The sequence below is a fragment of the Periplaneta americana genome, chromosome 10, assembly GCF_040183065.1.
Source record: "Periplaneta americana isolate PAMFEO1 chromosome 10, P.americana_PAMFEO1_priV1, whole genome shotgun sequence".
Classification (NCBI taxonomy): Eukaryota; Metazoa; Arthropoda; class Insecta; order Blattodea; family Blattidae; genus Periplaneta; species Periplaneta americana.
In genome coordinates, this window is record NC_091126.1 from 149,749,391 (window position 1) to 149,776,909 (window position 27,519).

General features: G+C 36.3%; 1 protein-coding gene across 10 annotated transcripts in view; it reads right to left on the reverse strand.

Annotated features, from left to right (window-relative positions):
* The window catches only part of LOC138708096 (nuclear protein MDM1-like), a 945,585-nt gene that overhangs the window by 779,471 nt on the left and 138,595 nt on the right, over positions 1 to 27,519 (reverse strand). For all 10 annotated transcript variants that reach the window (XM_069838271.1, XM_069838273.1, XM_069838272.1 and 7 more), the window contains exon 2: positions 24,732 to 24,819. In XM_069838271.1, the coding sequence (XP_069694372.1) occupies positions 24,732 to 24,819 (88 nt within the window). The remainder of the gene's footprint in view (positions 1 to 24,731; positions 24,820 to 27,519) is intronic.

A 27,519-nucleotide genomic window follows, 5' to 3' on the forward strand; every position in this document is an offset into this window, starting at 1 on the left:
CATGTAAACCAGGTACGATAGAATTTAACACAAGAAAGTAATGTAATACATATTCCGAAGTGATACAGTGTTAAAAGTTGTGTAATCAAAATGTATATCACAATTTACGTTTAAACGTTCTGACTTTTTCTGATGGACAACTTATGATTTTCAACAAACTCTTCTTTATATATTTTATCTTGTCTTGTCAGAACACTACTTGATAAAACTGTAGAGTTTTTCTCTAAACTCTACACCAGATGTCTTTGGAGCAGATATAAACAACGGAACGAAATGCAAGAGAGCGCGGTTCACACGATACCACAGTCTACTATATACAGTCACGAAGCTTGAGTTTTGAGGGTGCTAGAAACAATGGACTGTGACGGTACTATTTTGCATTGCCTGTAATGACGCGATATTAGCGAGCCTAGTGGTGAGCAACTACCTAATGTTTGCATATTTACTACGTATTGAGCTTCGCGACTGTATATACTAGACTGTGACGATACTAAATGTCTGCGTATGAATTAAGGGACCGACTACGTTCATATAACGGAAAGTGAAAATTAAAGTAATGTCCTTGAACATACCTTCTTTCATCAGTCACTAGTTGTACTGCTGTCGTCTGGTCATACACCGCACAGATGCTAGACGCAATAGAACTGTAGTAGTGGACGCGTCTCTGAATACCGTCTCGTAACCAGGATATGCACGCGCTAGTGTCTACAACGCTCTCAGCTAAGTAATGACTCGCCAACCAATGGGAGCGCAGCGATAACGTTAGATGCATCGCGACCCTTGTTATGGTCTGCTCCAAAGACATCTGGTATAGAGTGTAGTCATCTCCTTAATATTGTCTTCGAAAATAGGTAACTTAGTGCCATTCCAAAATTTAGCTACTTACTTCACGTACCTCCCCTATTAAAATAAAGAGCCATAAATATTAGGCGGAAATATGTGGGAAGTATTTCTTTTGTAACTGTTAGTTTACGAACTTTACTTCAACATGTAGTAATAATTTTTGCTTGACACGTCCTGGAAATGTAACTAAAGCACTAATGTTTGACAAAAAAAAAAAAAAAAGAAACTTTTCTTCTCCAACACATTTACTTTAAACACTTAAAAAATTTGAAAATATTATCCTTAAAGGCGTTAGTTTTAATTTAAAATACAGTACATACCTTGGTCTTTTAAATCCATTACAAATGACTCCACTTGAAAAATCACAAAACACTCGCAGAGCGAACAAAAGAGAACCTTTGCACGTAAGCGCCGACAAGAAAGACGAGCAGATTAGAGAGCGACTCAATTCCGACTGGTGCTACAACCACAGAATCACAACTGGAACATACTCCTGCTGTCTTATACAGTGTGTAACAATCTTGTTCGTACAGTCATATTGTTATTAAAAATAGATAATTTTGTTAATGAAAATATAATTTATTTTACTGGGTTAAATTAAAATGTGAAAAAATAATATCTTCTTTTCATAATATAAAATAAGCTTCCTCAAATTTTTCAAATCAGTATAAATAAACATAAAAAATAAAAACAATTGCACATTTTACAGAACTTTTCTCTTCGTATATCTAATCATTTTGTAATTTTCAAAGTCTTAATTGCCAACTATTACACAAAATTAAATCTTGTAACATATCCTTTGGCTTTAATAATCTTCTCACAACTTATTTTCATTGAAGAGACAAGTTTCTTGCAAACCTCTGCAGGTGATATTCTGCCATTCTTTTGCCACTATTCTTTTGAGCTCCGGAATGGATGTTACATTTCTACTTTGCACTCTTCTTTTCAAAATTGGCCACAAATATTCGATAGGATTTAAATCCGTTGATTGAGGTGGCGTTTTGAGTTGATGGGGAACGTTCCAAATGAGCCAGGTATCGACGATTTCCGCGGTGTGTTTAGGGTCGTTATCATGTTGAAATATATAATTACCCTGGAAGCCCAATTTTTAGCACTTTCTTTCAAATGTATTACAAGAATATGCTTATACATAATTTTATGCACAATTCCATCAATGAAGTGTATGTTTCCGACTCCAGAGCAAGACATACAAGCCCATATCATGATGGAACCATCTCCGTGTTTTAAAGTAGGAATAGTATTTTCTTTCCTGAAGGTAGAGTTTGCCTTCCTCCACACTCCGTTGCAACCATCTGAGCCGAAAAGATTTATCTTCGTCTCATCGGACCATATTACACGATCCCAATAGTCCTCTTTAGAAATGTGTTCGTTTGTAAATAGAAGCCTTTTTATTCTATTTGTCTCACTAATAAAAGGTTTCTTACGTGGAACCCTCTCATGATACCCGTGTTTCCACAATACACGACGAATAGTCTGGTTAGACATTTCTTTTCCTATAGTGTCTTGTATTTCTGAACGCCGTTTTTCATCACTTAACCTAGGGTAACATCGAATTTGTTGTACAATGTATCTTTCGTTCCTTTAATTTAATTATTTTTCTTTTGGTTTTCGCCTCAAATTCTTCCAAGACTCTTCATATATAAATTTGTTTACAATATGCTGAACTTTTGAATATGTAAGTCCAACAATTTTACTTATTTCCTTTAAAGACTTACCTTTAAGGGCAAGTTGAACAATAACTTTCTTCAGATCTTCTGAAAGCTACTTTCGCTTCGCCATCTCGTACAGTACTATCATGCTTGCAAGGTAAAATGTAAACAAGGGAAGCCACCACTCAGCAATAGCAAGCACGAACAGGGGTGGGCAAAATACTGACATCCAAGTATTTCAAATACAAATACAAAATACTTCAAATAATTGTATTTGAAATACAAATACAAAATACTTTTAAAAAATTAACCAAAATACATTTGTATTTCAAATACTCAAAATACATTTGTATTTCAAATATTCAAAATAAATTTGTATTTCAAATACTCAAAATAAATTTGTATTTCAAATACTCAAAATAAATTTGTATTTCAAATACTCAAAATAAATTTGTATTTCAAATACTCGATAAAATATAAATGGGCCTAAGGAAATAAGAATATTACTGAAAATCTAAAATATTATATTAACATTAAAAGTATTATTACCTCGAAGTTTTATATAAACACTGTAACTGAACATTCTTCCTTTTCCCAGTCAGCAATGAAATTATGCTACATATGAATAATTACTGCTCCCTTTCAAAACAACCAGTTCCTCAAACGATCATAAGATGAGGATCCCCTTGCTTGTGAATGAATAAATCCTGCAAAACAGAACAGTCTTTCTACAGGCGGAGAGGAACACAAACTTGTATTATATTTATAAAAGCTTGTTTCACTGCTGGGTAATTCTCTGGAGTGCACAGGGTTGTCCCTTTGCCATTGAAGAATTGTATGAGCTCATACTCCACAGAAGACAAGTTCTTTTCTTTTTGCTTTTCAAAGTCTGTTTTACTTGAGTTGAAAACATAAAAATTTTTTTCATCGTCTTCATCGTTAAACTGACCAAAGATGTAGCAGACAACTGCTCAGCTGATTTCACACACATATTCCGTGTCCTCTTCTTATCATTTAGTGAGGCAATGTCAGGTAGCCATCCCATCTTCAATGATGGGTGGAGCAAGCTGCCAAAACAGCTCAATTTTCTTCTGGGATCAGATCAAACATCACTTTAAATCTTGATGAAAGTGAACTTTTTAGGATTGGAGTTACTTGGAATAATTGGCGTAGATTACTAGGTAACAGAATATGTTATCTGTTTTTAAGGGAAATTAATGTGGACAAAAGTTGGCCATAATAGCACGTCTTCTCATTTGCATTAAGTTAAGGGCTACGGCAATGGGTTTCAGAAATGCACAATATTCTTCAAGGTACTGAAACTCAACATCTTTGAAGGGTGGCAATCCCAGTTTTTCATATATACTCTTTATATCATGTTTGAATTGCAATATTTGAGAGATTGAGTCATAAAGAGAATTCCATCGAGTTGGGCAAGGAAACTTTAATGAATATTTCAACACATCTGATATAATTTCTGAGTATTTGAGTCTCCCAGACGCATTCCATAATGCTGAACACTTAGCAAGTGTTGGGTGATGGATCATTGATGCTGTTAGAAATTTCTTCATGGCATTAAGGAAATCAGTTGTGGCAAGAAAACTAAGTGTATGGCTAGCACAACTGAAACGGGTAGGCAAATAAGACAAAAATTAATTCTTCAAATTGAAATCCAAAACTTGAAGAACAAGAAGAAGAAAAAAATATTTTGAGTATTTGAAATACAACATACATCAATTTTATGTATTTAAATACGAAATACAAAATACTTTCGAAAATCCTTACAAATTACAAAATATAAAATACAAATGTATTTCAAACACGTATTTGATATACATGTATTTCAAATACTGCCCAGCCCTTAGCACAAACCGGTTAGCGTATTTTGAAACGGTGAGATAGGGCGAGACTTGTAAGTGTACGAACAGAAAAGTTACATATTCAGCACAACGAATAATGGAGATTTCTTTTTAAAATAACAACAAATGTTTTAAAGATATATTATAATTAAATCTAATTGTGAATATGACTCGGTTAAGAGGGAAGTATTATATGATATTCTTATTGAATTTGGTATTCCCAAGAAACTAGTTCGATTAATTAAAATGTGTCTCAGTGAAACATACAGCAGAGTCCGTATAGGTCAGTTTCTATCTGATGCTTTTCCAATTCACTGCGGGCTAAAGCAGGGAGATGCACTATCACCTTTACTTTTTAACTTCGCTCTAGAATATGCCATTAGGAAAGTTCAGGATAACAGGCAGGGTTTGGAATTGAACGGGTTACATCAGTTTCTTGTCTATGCAGATGACGTGAATATGTTAGGAGAAAATACACAAACGATTAGGGAAAACACGGAAATTTTACTTTAAGCAAGTAAAGCGATTGGTTTGGAAGTAAATCCCGAAAAGACAAAGTATATGATTATGTCTCTTGATCAGAATATTGTACGAAATGGAAATATAAAAATTGGAAATTTATCCTTCGAAGAGGTGGAAAAATTCAAATATCTTGGAGCAACAGTAACAAATATAAATGACACTCGGGAGGATATTAAACGCAGAATAAATATGGGAAATGCGTGTTATTATTCGGTTGAGAAGCTCTTATCATCCAGTTTGCTGTCCAAAAATCTGAAAGTTAGAATTTATAAAACAGTTATATTACCGGTTGTTCTGTATGATTGTGAAACTTGGACTCTCACTCTGAGAGAGGAACATAGGTTAAAGGTGTTTGAGAATAAGGTTCTTAGGACAATATTTGGGGCTAAGCGGGATGAAGTTACAGGAGAATGAAGAAAGTTACACAACACAGAACTGCACGCAATGTATTCTTCACCTGACATATTTAGGAACTTAAAATCCAGACGTTTGAGATGGGCAGGGCATGTAGCACGTATGGGCGAATCCAGAAATGCATATAGAGTGTTAGTTGGGAGACCGGAGGGAAAAAGACCTTTGGGAAGGCCGAGACGTAGATGGGAGGATAATATTAAAATGGATTTGAGGGAGGTGGGGTGTCATGATAGAGACTGGATTAATCTTGCATAGGATAGGGACCGATGGCGGGCTCATGTGAGGGCGGCAATGAACCTTCGGGTTCCTTAAAAGCCATTTGTAAGTAAGTAAGTAAGTGAATATTATCAATAAACTGCACACAGTTATATACGTGAAGAAGAAACCAAAATTGTTATCTTATTTGACTGTTAAAACGGACGTTATCACAAAAATAAGGACTGTACGAACAAGACTTATATACTGTATATGGCAGGTACTGAAGCAGACAAGGAAGGAGATACTGAAGTATCGCTGTCTTTGTCTGCAGCATGTCGTCCCATGGAGCTTGTGTGGTCTTGTGCGAACTTAAATTTACATTCTCCTATGTGTTTTTGCCGCTATATGAAGCTAACATCTACATAAAATTGAAGAATAGTGACTTCGTGCATAGCGTTTGGCTGCAACAACTTACAAGATAAGAGAATTAAACGACAATTTCATATGCATGTATACACTAGTAATTAAAACTTATTGATGAGTTCATTCTGATATTTAACGTTTATAGCAGTGGTTGCCAAACACCACGAAATTGTGACGTAATAGAAATGCAACCCGCACACCACTATCGCAGGGAGAGGGGTGGAGTGGGTATCTCCTTAGGTAATGCAGTGAATAACAGTGCAGAGACGGACTGTGACCAAAAAACGAAAGCAATATAATATTTTTCTACTTATTAACTATACACACTTTTTTCCATGTTAATTTTTTATCCTTCTATTAATTATTTTTGTATTATTAATAAAATAACATACACTTATTTCCTTATTTAACATAGAAAGAGCGTGTACTTTACATCAGCAGTAATTTGAAATTAGAAAAACGTACCAGGCTGGTCACGAAGTTGTAAATTACGCTACATACTTCAAAAAAAACTTTGAAGTATTTTACACCGATTAAAACATAGACACCAATACTTTTTATTGTTTATTTATTAATTAAATATGCAAATTACACTACATACGTCGAAAAAAATCGAAGTATTTTACCCCGATTAAGACATAGAAGCCGTTACTTTTTATTGTTAGTTTATTATTCAAGTTACAGGTAAGGGCGTGGTTGTCTTCATAACAAAAAAAATAATGACGACGTACATTGTTCTTTTATACTTAATTTAAAATTTTACAACAAATTAAGTATCTCATACTTTTGCCATCTGCACAAAATAAATACTTTTCCCTCCATGGTCCTTGAAATTACTTACTATCTGTTTTCGAAAAGACATCGAAACATATTATCCTACACACTTGTAACATTACATGCGTACGTCCGCTGCTGATAAATGTCTTTATTATATCGAAGTCATGACTTTAAACAGAGGGTGGGGGTATGATGTCATGGTTATGCTTGAGTGGAGACATGGGCGACACAGCTTTTGGCGATCACTGGTCTATAGGATTACACATTATTTATAATGTAGAACCTAATAGGCCTATATAGAGACATTATGTGTAAAATGAATCACTAATTGCATAGCAAACTATACGCAACCTCATTTTGATAAAGGTAAATATTTAATTGTCATACTGCATAGCATTGATGTTTTACCATGTCAAATTTTGTTTACTGGACATTCTAAGGCAAATCGTCAGTAAATATAAGTTTATATCATATATTATCAAATAAACATGAACAAAACCACCGGCGTAGCTTAGGCGGTAGCATGTTTGCCTCCTGATCTGGAGTCGCGCTCAATTGTCCGTCCGCTTCTCGCTTGGGCTGATTACCTCGTTGAGTTTTTCTGATTTTTTCGTCAACCGTAAGGCGAATGTCAGGTAATCTATGTCGAATCCTCGGTTTCATCTCGCCAAATATAATCTCCCTATCACCAAATCCATCGAAGCTAAATAACCCAGTGGTTGATACAGCGTCGTTAAATAACAAAGTAAAAAATCGAACATTGTGTTCCGAGTACATTTTTGTCACAATTTTCAAAATCAAAAAATCTTTGCACGAGTGGTATCAATTTCAATTTAAAATAAAATATATTAGCAAGTAAAACAATATACCAGTGGATACTAGAGTCTACGGCAATTCGGAAGGCGGTAGCCTGCTAGCGTTCGCTTCGAGAGAGAGAGAGAGAGATAGAGAGAGCAAGGCAGCGTACAACATTGCCACATCGTACTTCACGAGCACGTGCACTATAAATAGCGCAGGAGAGAATTTAAATTATCAAAAGACAATAATGACCTTAGCCGGTGATTACTGTAAGCGTGACATCAAACATAAACTCTTTCCTTTACTAATAATATTCTTTGCACGGTTCTCAATCCCACACCACATCTTACTTCTCTAGTCGTTTCTTGCACGTTGGCAACGTTGCAGCCAGCATCAAGATGGCCGGCAGCGTTCTACTCGTCAAAGTCTTCAAAATAATTATACACCTTAAACACTATTTTTCGCTCCTGCCTGTGCAATACTTGTCTTTTTACAGTCTCTTCTTCCATTTATTTATCTTACACACACAGTAAATGTTAGTTTTACTTATTCAATGTATTGAAACACTCACTTGTGAACAAACGAACTCGGGAAGGACTTGTTACAGACTGATTCCGATTGGTTCTACTGTGCAAGCTTGTGACGTCACATACCAGAAATGCTACGGCGCATATAGCAGCCGACCGCCTTCCGAACTGCCGTCTAGTCTAATATTAATAGTAATATCACAAATTTCTCCTCAATGTGATAGAGTTATTATATTTATTAAGGTTTTAAAAAGAGTTAAAAATGATAGACATTTAAATGGGCATACCATCCGAAATATAAAAATGGTAACGAGGCTATTAACCTGTAAAGGAGTAGAATTATACTTTTATATAGAGAATGCAATATGTAACAAGATAATTTTGACTATATAATGTTAAAACGGGGTCAATGACTTTGAAATTCCATTTGATGTAAACCGAAAACTCATTATGAATCAGGTTATGAGATTTCCAAGCTTTTAAACAAAGTTGATAACTTTAAAATTCAATTTTATTCGCATCTAACGTCATCAGCGCAGTAGGAACAATGTGAAAGACAAAGACAGCAATACTCCACCAGTGCTGGTTGTATACTTTTCTGCCGGCCTCAGTAGCGCTTGGAAGCCGTTCCAGTTGTGAAGCATAGAGTTCAATTTTGCTATAAGACATCAATAACTGTTTAACTTCTGATTTGTCGCCAGTTAATTTATTTTTCGACTTTTGGTCAGCTTTTTGTGCAAAATACCCCTGTGTGCGTCGGTGTAATTTATGGTAAGAAAATCAAGCATAGTATAAGAGTGGCCGCGGAGTAACGTGCCTGTTTCGTGAAGATTTTCTAAGTACAGAAACGCAAGGGAAGGCCGATTCCTAAACATTTCCCGCCCATACTGCTGTAACTTAGCCTACTATAAATTTAATATTCTTAAATCGTGATTGCTATTTCATGCCGTATAAACTACTGGGTGTTCATTTCAAAGTGTGTCATGACGTCACTGTTGTTGGGTCACCGATTTGAAGCGAGTTTCAGCTTATATGTTAGAGAAGTTGCCTATTATTTAAGGCGTTCTTCAATCTGAACTTGAGAACGTGTACGGTATAACTTGAACGTCGTAGCAACAGATGGCGGTCTGTACGGTCTGTGTGCTACCATAACCTCTTTCGAACTGTGTTTTGCGCCGGCAAGTCGTACACAGGGTATTTGTTATCATCGGTTGCGTACGGTAACATTCCACAACACAAATCAAATGCTCCGTGTCCATGTTGACCGTCGAAGTTAATGTCAACAAATACGTAAGTAATCGTCTTAACCCTCTCCCCATATCCCGACAGTACGTATTTCCAAACAGTTCACATTCCTGCCACTACCGGCGTTACCGTACGTATCGGCACGTACTCTTCAGAATGAACGCCGTACTTGCTAGCCAACTTCTCTGCCTCTTAGATTATACACCTGAGCTGCGGAAGTGTATGAAGATTGAATTCTCTAGGCTCGTCAGCTAGCCACATGACGGCATACAGAGAGCCAAGACACATTTTGAACTGAACACCAAGTATAAGGTTATCTGGCGTCAGTAGAATTTATGACAGCGATATGATATGATATGATATGATATGATATGATATGATATGATATGATATGATATGATATGATATGATATATATTTCTCAAAATCTTCGGTCCTGCTGGCCCTTCACATTTCTGTATTCGGGCCAGCATTCCCTTACTTGCACTATTTGCAACTTTAAACAAGACGTATTTTGACACTTGAAGCCTGTTCTTGCTATGTCTTTCATGTCCTTTCACTTTCACTTGACCATCCTTTTATTTTATCCACTACTATTCTACTTTCCTTCTCATATTCTCAGTTCCCTTAAAAATACTTCCTACCTTCATAACTGACTTAATACTTTAAATAACAATACATATAACTTATTTAATATATAAGACCTAACCCTTTTTGACTATTTCACTAAAAACTTTAACTATTATTATATTCACGGTCTAAACTCTCCTCACACAACACATAAGCGCTCGTATCCTAGCAACATTGCTTTCATTTTATAACACTATTTAACAATGAAAAAAGTACAACAGTTCACTTCCATTTATCCATTACCTAGCTAACCTACTATTATTTCAACCCATTGATGCACCATTTCCTCAGATTATAGACAGGTTTTTCTCCACTATAGCCCCCTCTTTTCGCACTCCTGGCACGCTTTACACACTCACTACTTCCCCTTCTATTCCACGCACTTATTTCACTTCCTTGTTCACCAGTCTCTTCTTTGGTGGTTCAGCATTCCTCTCTCTCCCCTTCTTCCTTTCTCCATTTCTGTTGCCATCTGATACTATGCTTGTTCCGCTGGCTTGGCCTTGGGGTGACGTCATTACTGGTCGTCTACTAGCTGGTGCAGCCAGCGAATAGGGATTATAAAGAATGAACACTGAGCGAATTTTCCTGTGTTTTGTTTCTCTGTGCGCCAGCGGTTACTTCCACTTTCAAGCGCTGGAGGTAGTGTAATCGAGCATACGCTAAGATAATAATTGAGAATAGAGTTGAGACACAGGATCCAAACATCGTCTACCTTATTGCATAATCCAGTAACGCTTTGCTTCAAATAAATTCAAGTTAACAGCTTTTCCTTATTTCTCAGTGACAAACTAGTTGTAATAATAATATTTTATATTTCAGATATCACAAATTATATTATAAAATAATATAATACATTATAAAATTAAGTATCGAATTCGTTTAATATTTGTTTATAATATAATATAATATAGGTATATGGTTTTACTTCTCGTAAGAGTTTTGTTTTTCCATTTTCAGCGCTATCAAATCATTACATATTTTAATTGTTGTTGGGGTCAACGTCTGAACTCTCATTATAAAGGAACTCTAGAGTCTAGACATTACAGTTAATGAAGGATTTATTATTTTATGGATTCAATTTATTTTATTTGAGTACATAATGTACCTAGATGTATTAATTATATGTGTTATATTTCCGCTGTGTCGACTGCTAGCTGGTGTGATGTCAGCGCCAACTCTAGGGAGAAAGCAGAATCTGACGCTCTAGCTGGCTTGAAGGTCATTGAAATCGGTCCGGCTACATCAAAGATGTCGACGCGAAGTGTCCATTCTTCATAATCCCTATTCGCTGGCGCAGCCGTCAGCGATATAGTATTTGGTAAGATGAGTTCCATTCGCCATGGGAGTGTTTGACATTCGCTTTACAGTTGTGCAAAATCTCTAGTGGAAACGCCCAAACTGGATGTTTAAGCATGTTTCGAACAGACGCCGACGCCAAAACGCAACCTCTGATCACGATTACACTCACTTCCATCTGAGCTAAGTCTGTGGCTTTCATTAAATAAAATGAAATGAAATCAGGCAAATAATAATTGCATCCGCTTGCAGAGCTCAAATTATTTTCAGTCGTCCGAAGTAGATTGTTTTAAAATACAACGTATGATAAAGAAGTTCTTGCTGCCAAGCATCTTCATCTTCATCTTCACCTTCATTAAGCGTCATTACCAACTACAACACAAAATTCCCCGCTTACACTCCAGTTGGTTTATATTGTCGTAGGATTTTTAGAAATAGAAGATAATGCTTACCCTCTCATTTGGACGCAAAGTCTCGAATTTGGGGAAATTCATTTAGCACTGGTTCCCAAAGCGTGCTACGCGGATTCCTGGGGATCCGCCAACACTTAACGGTTGGTACCAAATATTTTGAAATAAATAACATAATACTACCTACCTCTGATTGAGGTTCTGGCTGATAATGTACAGTAGTGGCAAAAAAACCAGACCGACCCTTATAGCTGATTTCAGAGCTTTGTTCACTCCAGAGCACGATACACTGGTAACTAAGACTTTCGTGGTTCGAATCCTGCCTGGGAAGGAAACTTTTTTTGTTCCTTATTCAAATTTATTCCCAATACCTTTCGATTGCAGCGATATTTTACTACTTAATTAACTTATTATTCCCATAACATGAATTTTACTAGCAATCGACGCCCTTTATTTGCTATATAACGAAGTGTTAACTAACAGTTATTTATTTGCAAGCAAAACTGCGTAGACATTTTAAAACAAATCACCCCGAATGTAAGAACAAGAACATACATTTTTCAATGTAAACCTCAAGGGTTAAAAGTGTCAGAATACGTTGGTGAAAAATGCGAAAACAGACGATAAAAATGCTGCAAAGACGTCATACCGTGTGAGTTGTGAAAAGAGGAAAAGACGCCGTTCTTCACTTGAGCAATTTGATGGTAACTTTTTTATACTTATGCATGTAATTATGCAAAAAAAAAAACACACCTTTTATAAATACCACTCCATGCTTATGAACTCATGGCTATGCATGGTAAGTAATGTAGTTGTAGACATATTTTCGATGTTAAATACGTACAGTATGGAGCCATAATATATATATATATATATATATATATATATATATATATATATATAAAGCGATTAATTTAATTCGAGGATCCATGAATCCTTTTTCGAGTCGAAACGGATCCGCGATCGAAAAGGTTTGGGAACCACTGATTTAGGGTGTTAAATAAAAAGACTGCTTTCTACGAATTAATAATTCACTAATAACAAAATTCATCTAAAGAGCACATTTACAAATCTAACAAAATAATTACTTATGATACAAGTTCGTCGAGTTTCACAAACACACGAGGGACATAAAGATAAAGGGTGCGTCAGAAAGAACGGATGGATTTCAAACTATCGATACGCAACGAGGAGAGAGATATAGTGAGGGGGACCACGACTGTTGGGTCAGCCATAGAATGCAGTTTCAGTTGAGAATATGGTGTTGGTCTGGTGTACAACGTGCTTTCATCGTAGAGACATTTTTGAAAAATGAAGAGTCTGTGATCACCACTCAGGACTCATTTCGACATCGGATGTCACGCTAGGATTCCAACTCGGAATACAATTTTGCGGTGGGTGGCTTCACTTCGTATCACAGGTTCAACATTAAAGAAGAAATCACCTGGACGAAATTCTATTGCACTGAGATTGTCCGAGGCTACGGTAAGATCTCGCGCTCTGCGACTTCTTTCTTTGGGACCATTTGAAGGCGTAATTTTGTAAACAATCATCACATACACTGGACGAACTGAAGACAGCGATTCGTGAAGAAATCGTGGCAATTGCACCAGCTATGACTGTGAAAGTGATGGCGAACATCAGAAAACGCCTCGATGCCTGTATTGAAAGCCAAGGACATCATATGGATAATGTTGTTTTACATAAATAAACTGCATGTATTGGTGAATATGTTGATAACAATAAATTTTTGATTTGATGAATCTTTACAATTTTCTTGCCATGTGAAACCCATCCGTTCTTTCTGACGCACCCTGTACCTTTACGAATGTGTGTAATACAATATTTTTGCTCGTAATGGGTTGAGAAAAAAACGAAAAAAAACTCAACCAGGTAACTTGTCCCAACCTGTATTTGAATCCGGACCTACTCGTTGCACGGTCAGGCATGCTAACCGTTGCTCTACAGCAGTAGACTGTCACACCTTACTGCAATGACTAGTACAGTTGTAACTTGAGAATAATAGGGGCTAAAATTTAAATATGAATGTTAAATTTGTTACTGATTTACGTTACGTGTAATATTTACGTCATGAAAGTTCGAGTTAATGCACTAATTTCTTTATGGATTGAATATTGAATAATGAACTTTATGGATTGAATATTGAATTTTTTGGCAGTGTGTAAAATGAATAGCAGTGCGTAAAGTGATTATATACTTTTTTACGTATTTGTGTTTTAAGTGCTCATTTTACGCACTAAAAACAGTGGGTAAAATGCAACTTTACTCACTATCGTAGAAAAGAAAGCGATTTAAGGGGAGGCAGAGGTAAATATTTCAAAATCCACAAAATTTATCCGATTTGTTTGAAATTTATCATGGATACTAAGTATGTTATTAGTAATGGACGTACCAAGTTTCAACTTTCTAAGTACAATAGTTCTGTAAATATTAATAGATTTATAAAACTTTATATCGTTTGATATAAAATGCTCCGTGCACCATATTGTAAGAAATTTTCAATATTTCTGTTTATTTATATGTTCAGACAAGGTATATAAATAATGATAAGTATTAGTTCATTATGGGAATAATATAGTAATACAGTTATCTTGGTTTTAATTTCATAATTTTAAGGGCACAAAATCAAAAACTAACATCGGAATATCAAAATAAAGATAATAAAAATGGAAAAAACCAAATTTTCATTTTTTCTTCAGTTTTGTTCGAAAATTTCACCTCTGCCTCCCCTTAAGGAGAAGTAACACATACATGAATATATGTTCAACTCCTGGACCGCATACCCCGCGGCGCGATTTTGAATTTCCTATGTAACTCGAATATGAAAAAGGAAATAAAGCAGTGGCAGTTACTCCGACAACATGGAGGGCTTCAACACCGCAAGCTAATAGCTACAGAGCATAAGGTTCTCTGATTCATCTTAGTCTTGATCACACTGATTCGATATTGAAGCCATTGGCATTTTTTCCGTAGGACTTGCACACCAATATCTCTAGGAGAGGGAATGGTTTTCTCTGTATCACACGAGACAGTAGGCACAGAAACATATGTGGACCACAATAGCATAGGAGTCTTCACAGAGACACACACAGGACAGATCATTAACGAAAGACATCCATCCATGCCCAAGGTAGTAATCGAACACAAGCCATCTGAATGCATAGCCACCCTGTCCGGTTTCAATCTTCGCAAATAACATAGTTAAATATAATATATTACTTTATGCTCAACCATGCCGAAATGTAGTAATTACACACCTGGTAGTAGCCCTTTAATGCACCTCATTAAAGTACACCTATTCATTATAATTCAGTTGTTCAGACAATGAGAAATCACCATTGTACCATTATAAAACCGCAAGTATCGATTATTCTCGGATATGCAATCGAAAGACAATTAGAGAAAAGTCACGGAGGCTGGAAATCCAATACTGTCGCAGAAGGTTATGTTCTGTTACTATAATAATTAGCGTTAATTGTAAATAATATTCAAATAAATTCAATTTGCCATCTCGTTTTTCAATTCTAAATCAATTTCCAGGTTATATCAAGACTAATCTTCATGCTATTCTCTAGATTATATCAAGGCCAATGACATTCGTGCCTCGGAAAAAATTAATACTTTCGCGTCTGCGCACATCTCACAATTCAGGTCAGTTCCGCTCCTCACTTAGGCTACATAACCATAACATGAACACTTATGAATAATTTCAAGTTAGAAATATGGTCGAGCATAAAAAGTTGTATGAAACTTGCCTATAATGGTAATTAAGACGGTCGTATGAAAATTATGAAACTCGCTTGCGCTCGTTTCATAAACAAACATACTCGCGTCTTAATGACTACCATTATAGGCTCGTTGCATAATGTACTATTTTATGCTCTCTGCTCTCCTTTATCGAGCGATGGTCCTTCTTACAGGTATGTATTGTATAATTTATCAACAGTAATCTCACTAGAGGTTTTGATTTATCTAGAGAAATTCAAAACTCGAGTGGGATTTAATTGACTATTACACAAGTAGGAGAAAGTACATAAAGATTAGAAGAAATAAAGTACTCTAATACAATAAAATATTAATTGACTTAATGAAATTCTATTTCACTAACGGTAGCTTCACCAAAAGTTTGAACAGAGCCGCCATTTTCAAGTTGACTGTCTATGCTGTAAACAAATGACGATCGCAAAACATATTTTATAGTACCATAAAGAATTTGCAGTTTGAAATGTTGGCAAACAAAAAAATGGTAGGAAGGTCATAAAATCAGAGAAAGTATATAAAGATTGGAAGAAATAAAGTTCTCTAATACAATGCAATATTAATTCACTTACTGAAATTCTATTTCACTAATGTTACCTTCACCAAAATGTTTGAAAGGAGCCGCCATTTTCAGTCGACTATCTATGCGGGAAACTAATTACGATGTTTTATAGTACCGTAAAGAATTTACAGTTTGAAATGTTGGCAAACAAAGAAACAAATGCTAGGGTAGTGATAAAGACAAACAAATGCTAGGGAAGCGACAAAATTAAACAAATGCTAGGGAAGCGAAAAAATTGTACGATAAGCAGCCATGAATGTTTGAAAGACGTTCTTTCGTATCGTTTTATTGGTCAAAAGTAGTATGACGTAGTAAAAGTGTAATAGTCATTATAATATCCACCGCTGTGGAGTAACAGTTAGCATGCCTGACCGTGAAAACAGTGGGCTCGGGTTCAAATCGGTTGAGACAAGTTACCTGGTTGAGGTTTTTTCGGGGTTTTCGCTCAATCCATTAAGAGTAAATGCTGGGTAACTTTCGACGCTGGACCCTGGACTCATTTCGCAGGCGTTATCACCTTCATGTCATTCAGACACCAGATCACCACAGTAGTTGATAGTGCGTCGTAAAATAACCAAATAAAAATGTATTTTGTGTGTTTTGTTCTTTATGTATAGAAAATAATAAAATTTTGTTTCAATACTTCTTCCTCTAATGATTATTAGTGTGATCTAACCACTGAGTTACGCCGAAGTTCAATCCACAGCACCGGATCGAATCCCTCTCCTCTAGTATTTTCCCCCTTTTCTCCTCTAATAATCATTGTTACCGTAACAGATGTATTCTGTAGGACCAAAAATTAATCTTTGCGTAGATTCTTCCTCTAAAGCAAACAAACAAATAAACAAACGGATTATTTATCTTTATTTCGATGTTGATTCTTAATTTATTTCGTCACTGATTCGTCTTAAATTATTAATCTCAAATTTATTATTTTGATTTTGTATTACAATCTTTGTAAACAACATAGTACAATGTAGGCCTAATATTTTAATACCTCACAACCCCTCCTTCGCCGATCGATGGTCTTCCATGTATTTTATTGCAATATAGAATATGAGCACGCTATATAGAACGAAATAGGCTTACCGCCTGAAAATATTAATACATTTTATCGCAATATTGGTAAACCAATACCAGGACTTTTGCAGTCTTCTTCCACTGCTTCGTTCTCATCTCCTTTAACTCTTCTCGATCCACGTGTAGCACCCAATAGAGGAGAGAAAACTTCAGGTAAAGCTTTCCTCCGACCTTTTTTTCGAGTTTGTCTCAGGCTCACAATATAATAGTCTAACGAAGTAAGTCAGTTTGAAGCACATCTTCATTAGTAGACTGGCGGAAGAAATTTCTTATACGACTTTTCCTGTGAATTCGTAGTCTTTATTCCTTTGCTTCTTTAGATAACTGAATATGGAAACTAGAAACGACTTTATAATAAATATTTTCACCATGGATTAAAAATTTGTGCACACTAAACCAACAGTTTGTTTACGTATTTCTAATCTTGCTTTGTGTGGTATACCATTTTGGCTGGATTTTATTCAAGGGATTTAATTTTGGAAATAGTATCTTTAAGATATATAAATATTTTTGTTTTTTTTTTTATTTTATTTTTCTACAGGTTTAACTGTTTGTTATTCTTTTCGTTCATTTTATTATACTTTGTGTGGTGATTTTAATATATTAAGTATATATAATATAGGTGAATATAGATTTAATATAATTAAGGGAATATTAGGTTTAAGGCTAGGCCTATATCAAAATACATAGCTTAGGTGTGTTGTATTCTTAATCTCAAAGTGGTTCAGTATTAGCGCGCTAGAATTACAAGCCAGAGAGTCTTTGTTTTTTTTTTTGTAGTAGGTTATTTTACGACGCTTTATCAATATCTTCAGTTATTTAGCGTCTGAATGAGATGAAGGTGATAAACGCCGGTGAAATGAATCCGGAGTCCAGCATCGAAAGTTACCCAGCATTTGCTCATATTGGGTTGAGGGAAAACCCCGGAAAAACCCTCAACCAGGTAACTTGCCCCGACCGGGAATCGAACCCGGGCACCTGGTTTCGCGGCCAGACGCGCTGACCGTTACTCCACAGGTGTGGACCAGTCTTTGTTCATATTCCGGAAAATCCAATCTGAATTGGACGGACTTTACAATAAGAGACCAACTAACAAAAACTTGTTTTAGAGTGAGTTTATAAAACTTCAGAAACTTAAACATTTGGTCATTATTTCACTTACAGTTGTTCCCTATTTTAAGGAAAATTTATGGTCCAAAATGTTAAAAGGGGCACTGGAGAATCAGATATAATACAGAGTTGAAAGCTCAATATAGATCTCCAGATATTGTAGTTGAAATTATAACCCGTAGATTGGAATGGTTGGGACATGTAATCAGGATGGATGATAGCAGAGTACCCAAAAAGATTTTAAATTCAAAACCAGAAGGCAGACGCAATATTAGCATACAGAAACTAAGATGGATGGAGGAGAGGATGATTTAAGGACCTTAGGAGTGAGAAGATATAGGCAGAAGGCTGTGGTTAGGCAGGAGCGGAACAAAATCCTAAGGGAGGCCAAGGCTAGACTACAAGGGCCCTAGTGCCAAAGAAGAAGAAGAAGAAGAAGAAGATTGTTTCCTATTATTTTTACGTTCTCAGTAGAATAGGGAAACAATCAGCTATTAATTTAACGCTCTTAAACAGCTGTTAATTTAAATTCCCGCGCTTTTCTCCTTGAATTCAAGTTATCAAGTGACGTTCAAACTCAAGTTGTTTGAAGTGTCCTTTCAAGTCAAGTAAAAAGTACTGGGTGTTCATTTCAAAGTGTGTCATGACGTCACTGTTGTGAGTCAGCGATTTTGAAGCGAGTTTCAGCTTTTATGTCAGAGAAGTTGCCTATTATTCAAGGCGTTCAATCTGAACTTGAGAACGTGTACGATATAACTTGAATGGCGGTCTGTATGGTCTGTGTGCTACCATAACCTCTTTCGAACTGTGTTTTGCGCGGGCAAGTGGTACGCAGGGTATTCGGTATCATCGGTTGCGTACGACAACATTCCACAACACAAATCAAATGCTCCGTGTCCATGTTGACCGTCGAAGTTAATGTCAACAAATACGTAAGTAATCGTCTTAACTCTCTTCTCATATCCCGACAGTAAGAAAAAACTCACCTCAGTACGTGTTTCCAAACAGTTCACATTCCTGCCACTACCGGAGTTATAGTCGGAGGCACCGATTTTGGCAGATGACCTCGATGACATTTCCAGTAGGCGAGCCAATATTGTTTGTGTAAGCTGCGAGAATGAGATGCGATAACATTCTGAGTCTTTCATATTTTCATAACAGCAGCTCATATCAGTTATCCTTATTATGAGACACACCACGGTACAGTCCTACTCAAAGAATACCTTTAATAAATGTAAATGACTTCCGTTCGCAATGATTTTACAATACGTCTCCTACATTTTCTAAATTAAATTAATTCTTAATTAAAAGGAAAAAGCATTGCATTGCGCGCATATATATAATCCTACCCTTACCAGATCAATATACAAGATATGTCCTGTAATAATCTAGGGATCTTCTACTGGTAGTACGACAATTCAAGTTAATAAAATTACGATTCTTCTTAATAATCAAAATATAATTTGGTTAATTGGGTAAAATTGCATGCTGCGGAAGTTAGATTTATATAAGAGTATAATAAATAGGATTGTAATGGATATTATAAGGGCAATAATTTCTTCACACGCACATTGTGAATAGAACAGAGAAGAAAGCATTTTAAAATATTCGAAATCGTACAAAATATCGGAGAAACCAATTTTCCCTGCACAAATTGCACCAATTGAAAAACATAATTACCATTCACAATAAATACTGTACTTTATGGATTCTAAAAAGTTATTTATTAATCTAGAGGTATTGGCTGATGACTATACTCAATTCCAGCACAACATTCATTCAGAATATGTAGAAATTACACGTTGGATTTTACTAAAAGGTGTTACATACCCCCTTCAAAAGGTGTTGCATACCCCCTTAAATACTGTACATGTGTTACCTGTGCGATATCCGATCTTTAATTTTTTTAAATATAATTCATAGTACTGAAACTGCCATATTGAATTCGCACAAATTGTATTATTCGTAATTTTCGTCTCGAAAACCCCTAAGATATCTAATTTAATTTTTCACCCATTTTTGTCCCACTCCACCACTTTAGGGACAAAGTCGGACTAAATAATACCTTATTCGTATTCTGTGATCGCAAAGATCCCCAGATATCGACTTTCATCGAGATCGGATGACATGAGATTTCTCACTCCCTTCTGCCTTTTCATCAGTACCGTACCTTAGAATATGGTATTTAAAAAAATCTAAGAATGTTTAACCAATATTGTACAGGGTAACCTTCATTTTAAATTTTACGTCTCTAGTTAAATATAGTTTAGTGAATTTTTAAAATTGTCGACTTCTTTCTCTCTCCTATCTGCTCGGAAGTAAAAAAAAAACTGAACTTATTTCAAGGGAGTAGCCTACATGAAATTGAATTTTTTTACTTTCCTTATACATTTTAGAAACAATTCTGAGAGATGAGATGAATAGTCAAACCCAATTTTATGAGTGAATCTTTGTTTTAAATTTAAAGGCTGCACGTCTGCTGGTAAAAAAAAAAATAAATCGGTATAATTATTTTGATCATTACTGCTTCCCATTTTCCATCCCTTAATGTTCGTATTTCGTAAAACTCAGTCTTATCTATTGACTAAGGATTAACATATTTCCATATATATAATAGATTATATTTCCATTTCGTACAATATTCTGGTCACGACACATAATCCTATACTTTGTCTTTTCGGGATTTACTACCAGACCTATCGCTTTATTTGCTTCAAGTAAAATTTCCATGTTTTCCCTAATCGTTTGTGTAGTTTTTCCTAACATATTCACGTCATCCGCATAGACAAAAAGCTGATGTAACCCGTTCAATTCTGTTATCCTGAACTTTCCTAATGGCATATTCTAGAGCGAAGTTAAAAAGTAAAGGTGATAGTGCATCTCCTTGCTTTAGCCCGCAGTGAATTGGAAAAGCATCAGATAGAAACTGGCCTATACGGACTCTGCTGTAAGTTTCATTGAGACACATTTTAATTAATCGAACAAGTTTCTTGGGAATAACAAAGACACATATAGACTACTGTAATATTTGTTTAGTTTTTGGAGGTGACTGTCCAGAGTGCACAAATGCTCGGGCGTGCATGTTTACTCTTATGTCCTACCCATTCCACTGCGACAGAGATAACAGCCGATCTTGCAGCGGTGAGGAACTCGCTCTCCAGATCACAGTAAGAAAATCCATCTGCCAAAATCCCTGGCGCGACCTATACCGTACATATCGGTAAATACTCTTCAGAATGAAAGCCGTACTTGCTAGGCAACTTCTCTGGCACATAGGTAATACGCCTGTGGAAGTGTAGGAAGATTGAATTCTCTAGGCTCATCGGCTAGCCACATGACGGCATACAGCGAGCCATGACACACTTTGAACTGAACACGCAGTAGAAAGGGATTCAACTTCACTTGAAACTTGTATTCAAGCCGTTACTCGACTTCAAGTGAACGTGAAAAATAGTTCACACTTTTCAAGTTCGTCGAATCAAGTGACTTGAATTCAAGTTACTTGAAAAGTGTAAACGAGGCTTAAGGTCTAAATGCTTTACAGTCGACTGATGACAAGGCTATGGGATCATCATATGGGATCATACTATTAACATTTCTCATTTGGTAAAAATTGTTACGTAATTAAATAGGCTATTATATTTCCCGAAATACTCGTCAGCCGATCCGATAATAATCTCCGCAGCATAAGAAACACTCTTAGGACCAGTTGTATAAAAGTCACTAATTACATTAGATCATTTTAACTAAACATTACAGCTGGCGCCAGCGTTTTTAGCGTGTGTCCTAGATATATAGTACCCAGTTTGTGAGCATGTTGCTAGTGTAGCTGAGAATGGTACCACTTCCTATACACGTCACATCAGCCATTTGCCAAACTGACTGCGGCAAATGTAAAACACTCGCACTTAACGTTCCCATTATTTCACACGCCAAAAACGGTGATGCGGACTGTAATAAATAACTCGAGGTTAGTTTCTACATTAGTTGTATAAAATTAACTTAAGAACGTGTAAACTAACATTATTACATTTTTCATTTCATTTATTGTATTCCATAGACTTTACATCAGCATTGAAGCTTCAAGATGTGGAACAAGTCTAGAGTTACACAATTTCTTGGCGACATCGCGAAACGAACGAATTTCGCGTATAAAGCAAGTTGATCTCCAATTATTTCGCCAATGAGAGAGAAAACATAACCATCACCACACACACACACACACACAAATTCCACAATTTGGGACATCTGGCGACATCTACGGCTGACCACTAGGATCCAGAATACAAAGCAGAGGTTAAATTAAAAATAAAATGCAATATGATTTGCGGAGAGAATAAGGAACAATGATAAATTTAAAAATAAAGTACAATTTGATTTCGGAGAAACATGAAATGAAAGTACAATGAAGAGTAATGAAATGAAGTAAAAAAAAATATATCTATATATATTACGTAGTGTTATAAAAGAGATTGTGTAAAATGGGTAATGAATGATAATATATTTTGTTACAAGTATTAGCAAAATAAAATAAATGAATAAATAAATAACAAATAAATAAGTAAATAAATAAATAAGTAAATGAATAAGTAAATAAATAAATAAATACTGACTACTTGTATTGTGAAGAGCCATCTTTATAATGCTTAAAATAGATTGCTGTAGTCCCGTCGCTCTAATTTCCGGCAGCCAATCACGTTGCAGGTCTGCTACATTTAAACGTGTGCGTCTTGTGATTCGCTGATGATGACGTCATGTATTTCCTAAAGCTCGATAAATACTTAATATAATCGCCCGCCATTTTCACTCTTTCGTTGGCGTTCGCAGAAAGCACACGAGGACGTTATTTTCCGCTCAATTATTTGCTCAATTACAGTGCGTTTGATTTATTATCATAGAAGCTACGACACGATAATGTTTAACGGTGTAGCAAATAGATTCCTCATCTGGTAGCTCGGCAACGAAAGAACAAATATGGCGAACGATACGACTTTATAGAGCCTTCACTTCCTAAGACGTAAGCAAAGGGGAGGAGTCACGCCGGGAATAACAGCGTCGCGACTATAACACATTACATTGCATGTCATATAACCAAATCATTTTCCCCTACATTTTAAGGCAATGTAAAACAAGGGGTCAAAATGACTCCCTCAGTTTTTCTAGGTGTCTCCATACCAAGTCTTCCTACTTCCTACTTAAATTAAAGACAAAATAACCTAAAGTTAGTATATATGCTACAAAACCAAAAATTCGTAGTTAAATTTAACTGAAGATTGATTTGATTTCTTAATCCGAGGATAAATGTATGTACAACTGCCCCTTACAGTGTTTCGTGCAAGTTACATTTTTTCTGTATGACTTTTTTAAGAATGTACTCACCACGGGCGGCCCGTCCTTATGTGCTATAGTGCTACAGCACAATGATAATTTTTGCTCAAATGTATTTGCAATACCACCATAGTATCTGATCTGCCATTTGACAATTTTCCGTGGTTATGTTCATGACGCGTTATAGAGTGTTTAGTCTTCGCTCTTAGCTTTTTGGTGCCTCAGGGGGTACGTTGTGCTACTCAAAACTCTAAATGAGAATGTAGACAATTAATGCGCATGTGCGAAGCTGAATCACTGCCCTGATTGGCTATTTTTACGCGGGGAAGTGCTGTAGTCAGCTTCAGCACGACACAGCTTGGAGATTGCAAAAGTAAAGCGTAACGAAAGAATGTTTGTTTATGGAAGAACTCGGAACTATTTACAATGTAGGCCTATTTGGTAATTCAAGTGTCCGACTGCTGCTGCCGTCTACCTGGTTTTTGAGGTTCCTCCTGAATCAGTCAGCAAGCGACGGAGAATGGAATCCCAGGAAACTGAAGCCAAGGAAGTATGTGACCGTATAATTCAGAAAACTACTCACCGTTTCCAGTCTTTAAGCTATCTAGGTAAAAAGGTAAAGGTATCCCCGTAACATGCCATGAACGCACTTGGGGGGCATGGAGGTAGAGCCCCATGCTTTCCATGACCTCGTCACTAGAATGAGGTGGTGTGGTCGGCACCACGCTCTGACCGCCTTTTACCCCCGGGAAAGACCCGGTACTCAATTTTATAGAAGGCTGAGTAAACCTTGGGGCCGTTCTGAAAGTTTGGCAACGCAACAAAATTGTTAAACAGCAAATTTTCTGGCAATTTTTGGATAGCCTAATTTTCCTGAACGCGAACTTGAATTTGCTGTCAACAGCTATACTGTACTGAACAAAAGAATGTTAAAGACACAACTTTGAGTTCTATACGGAACACCTGACTTCCGGAATATAGATAGAGCTGTTCAATTGTTACGATACATAGCCTCCAACAATTCACAGGATCCATTCTGTGAAGTAACACTGTCAATAGAAAAGAGTATGATATCCAAGTTGAAGGGTTTAACACCAGGGTAATTGACAGGTTCTGCAGTAGGAAGGAACGTCGTATGGATTTCATATTTCGTCAGTAGGCGAGTCTCAAATTAAGATAAATAAGTACATACAGTAGGTCAATATAGAAATTGTAGCACACTCATTATTTTGACCACCAGCCGCTACTGGTACTCACCTGAGGCGGAGGGCTGGGGCGGACGCCGCACCACTTCCTGTCCCATGTACTCGTGCCATCTGTACGTGCTCCTGTACTCCGAGTGAAGCTGCAACAATACACAACACCGCCATTAATAGATCAGATCACCGAAAACACTTATGAATTCAGCAATCTTCCAACATGTTACTCTCATGTTCAGTGGTGTTCACGACATCAGTACACCGAAACGGTAAAGGCTGGTTCACAATAAACCGGAAACGGAAACGAGAACGAGAACGGAAATATTGTTGAAATAAATGTATTTACATGTGAGCGTTCACAATTAACTGTTGTGAATGCTCACATTTAAATACATTTATTTTAACATTATTTCTGTTCTCGTTCTCGTTCTCGTTTCCATTCCCGATTTATTGTGAACCAGCCTTAAATCTGTAGGCTTCAACAGTTCTGTGCTTCATTACCTAATTTTTCACTTAATTATGCAAGGATTCGCTTGGATTTTTAGGGCAACATGAGTCCTTACGCTGGTATTACCACAGTCTACTATATACAGTCACGAAGCTTGAGTTTTGAGGGTGCTAGAAACAACAGACTGTGACGGTTCTATTTTGCATTGCCTGTAATGAGGCGATATTAGCGATCCTAGTGGTGAGCAACTATCTAATGTTTGCATATTTACTACGTATTGAGCTTCGCGACTGTATATACTAGACTGTGGTATTACACTATCAAAGTTCTTTGACAAAGAATATGATATCAAAATCTGTGATAAAATGTAGAATTTTGAGTACAGTAGTGGCAAAAAAAAAAACCGGATCGACCCTTGTAGCTGATTTCAGAGCCTTCATTCATTCATTCATTCATTCATTCATTCATTCATTCATTCATTCATTCATTCATTTTATTACATAGATCTTACATGAGCAATGAAGCTTTAAGATGTGGATCAAGTCAAAATTTTACAATATTACAATTACAATTTTTACAAATTTTTATAGTTTTACAATTTAGTAATTTTCTACAATTTTTACAATTTTGTGCAATTTTTACAATATTTTTGCGAGATGTAGTGAGATGAGGTGAGGTCCGAGGATTCGCCAAAATATTACCCGGCATTTGCCTTTTTTGGGGGAAAACCTCGGAAAAACTCAGCCAGGTAATCAAATCTAAGGGGGGTTAATCAAATCAAAGGGGGTTTATGCCAAGGACTCGCCATAGACCATCCGGCTTCAGTCCCACGGCTGTGGAAAACCTCGGAAGAAACCAAAGGGGGATCCAATCCAAACCCGAACGCAGCTCCGGATCAGCAGCCCAGCGAGTCTGTCGACTGAGCTACATCGATGGCTCTACTAAAAGTATACAATACATTGCCAATCAGATTATTAAATTTACAAACGCAAACGATCATTCATCAGTTGAGCTATATATATAATACAAAACAAGTAAGTTAATTTAAGGCATAAACAATTCAACCAGTTGTGATATACAGAAATTGATAATACATATCACGCACTCCAGAGCACGATAGACTGGTAACGATGGTTCGAATTCTGCCTGGGAAGGAAACTTTTTTGTTCCTTATTCAAATTTATTCCCAAAATGTTCGATTGCAGCGATATCTTACTACTTCCGTGACGCTACAGCCCACGAAGGGTCAAGACCGACCAGCCGGCTGCTGGCCTCACGGCCACATGCCGAAGCAGAGGTGGACGATCATCCAACCAGAATGGAGGTATGGTGTGGTTAGCACAATGAGCCCCCAAACCCTTATAGTTGGTTTGCGTAACCGGATTTCGCTATCGTAGCTTCCCAAGTGCATCACGATGCTGGGTGGACACCGGTCCCATACAGTAGCCGAAATTTCATGAGAAAATGTCTTCCCCCATGAGGAAGTTGATACTTCTAACTCCAAAACATCACAAACACCTTTTCTTAAAGAATTCCTGTGGAAATTTCTATATCATGTAATGACCACAACCGCCACAAAAAAGGAAAATTTTTTGTAGGATCTACATTGTCTATAATAATGTGCTTTTAGAGATTCTGAAGTGCTTCTGTAAACACTCCATAAAAAATTAATGTTGAACAAATTTGAACAAGCAGGCCTAGTTCTATTATTGAAGACCGTTTTCTTTATTGTATTACAGAGACTATTACACTCTTACTACGTCATACTACTTTTGACCAATAAAACGGTACGAAAGGACGTATTTCAACCAATCATGGCTGCTTATCGCACAATTTCATCGCGTCCCTAGCATTTGTTTAATTTTATCGCGTCCCTAGCATTTGTTTTTTTGTTTGCCAACATTTCAAACTGCACTGGTCTGGACGTCAAAGAACAGAAAATTACAAACCACTCCAGTCGATGCACAGCACTTTCAAATATGACTCGCATTGACATCCAAGAACAAGAATTAATAAAGATCACTGGTCATAGCTATGCATCTTCCCTGAAACCCTATTTACAAATAAATGAAGAGCACCATTCGGAAATCCTGAATAAGTTGAATACACCATGTAGGCCTAAATCAACTAGTTCCACTTCTATTACGCACACGTCCAATATAGCATCAATTGAACCACATTCAAATTTGAAAATTGTACATTCAATAATTATTCCTTTTAAAATTATTCATGTTTATTTTTATGTCATCGTCGTTAATTAAAACTTTTCTAACACTTGTGTACAGTATATTAGTTAGGTTATGTTATAGCTTCTGCTATATGATATTATGGATAGTCACGTATCAGAGATTGTTTAATATTAAGATTTATTGAAAATCATCTGTCAAGTGACGTTGAT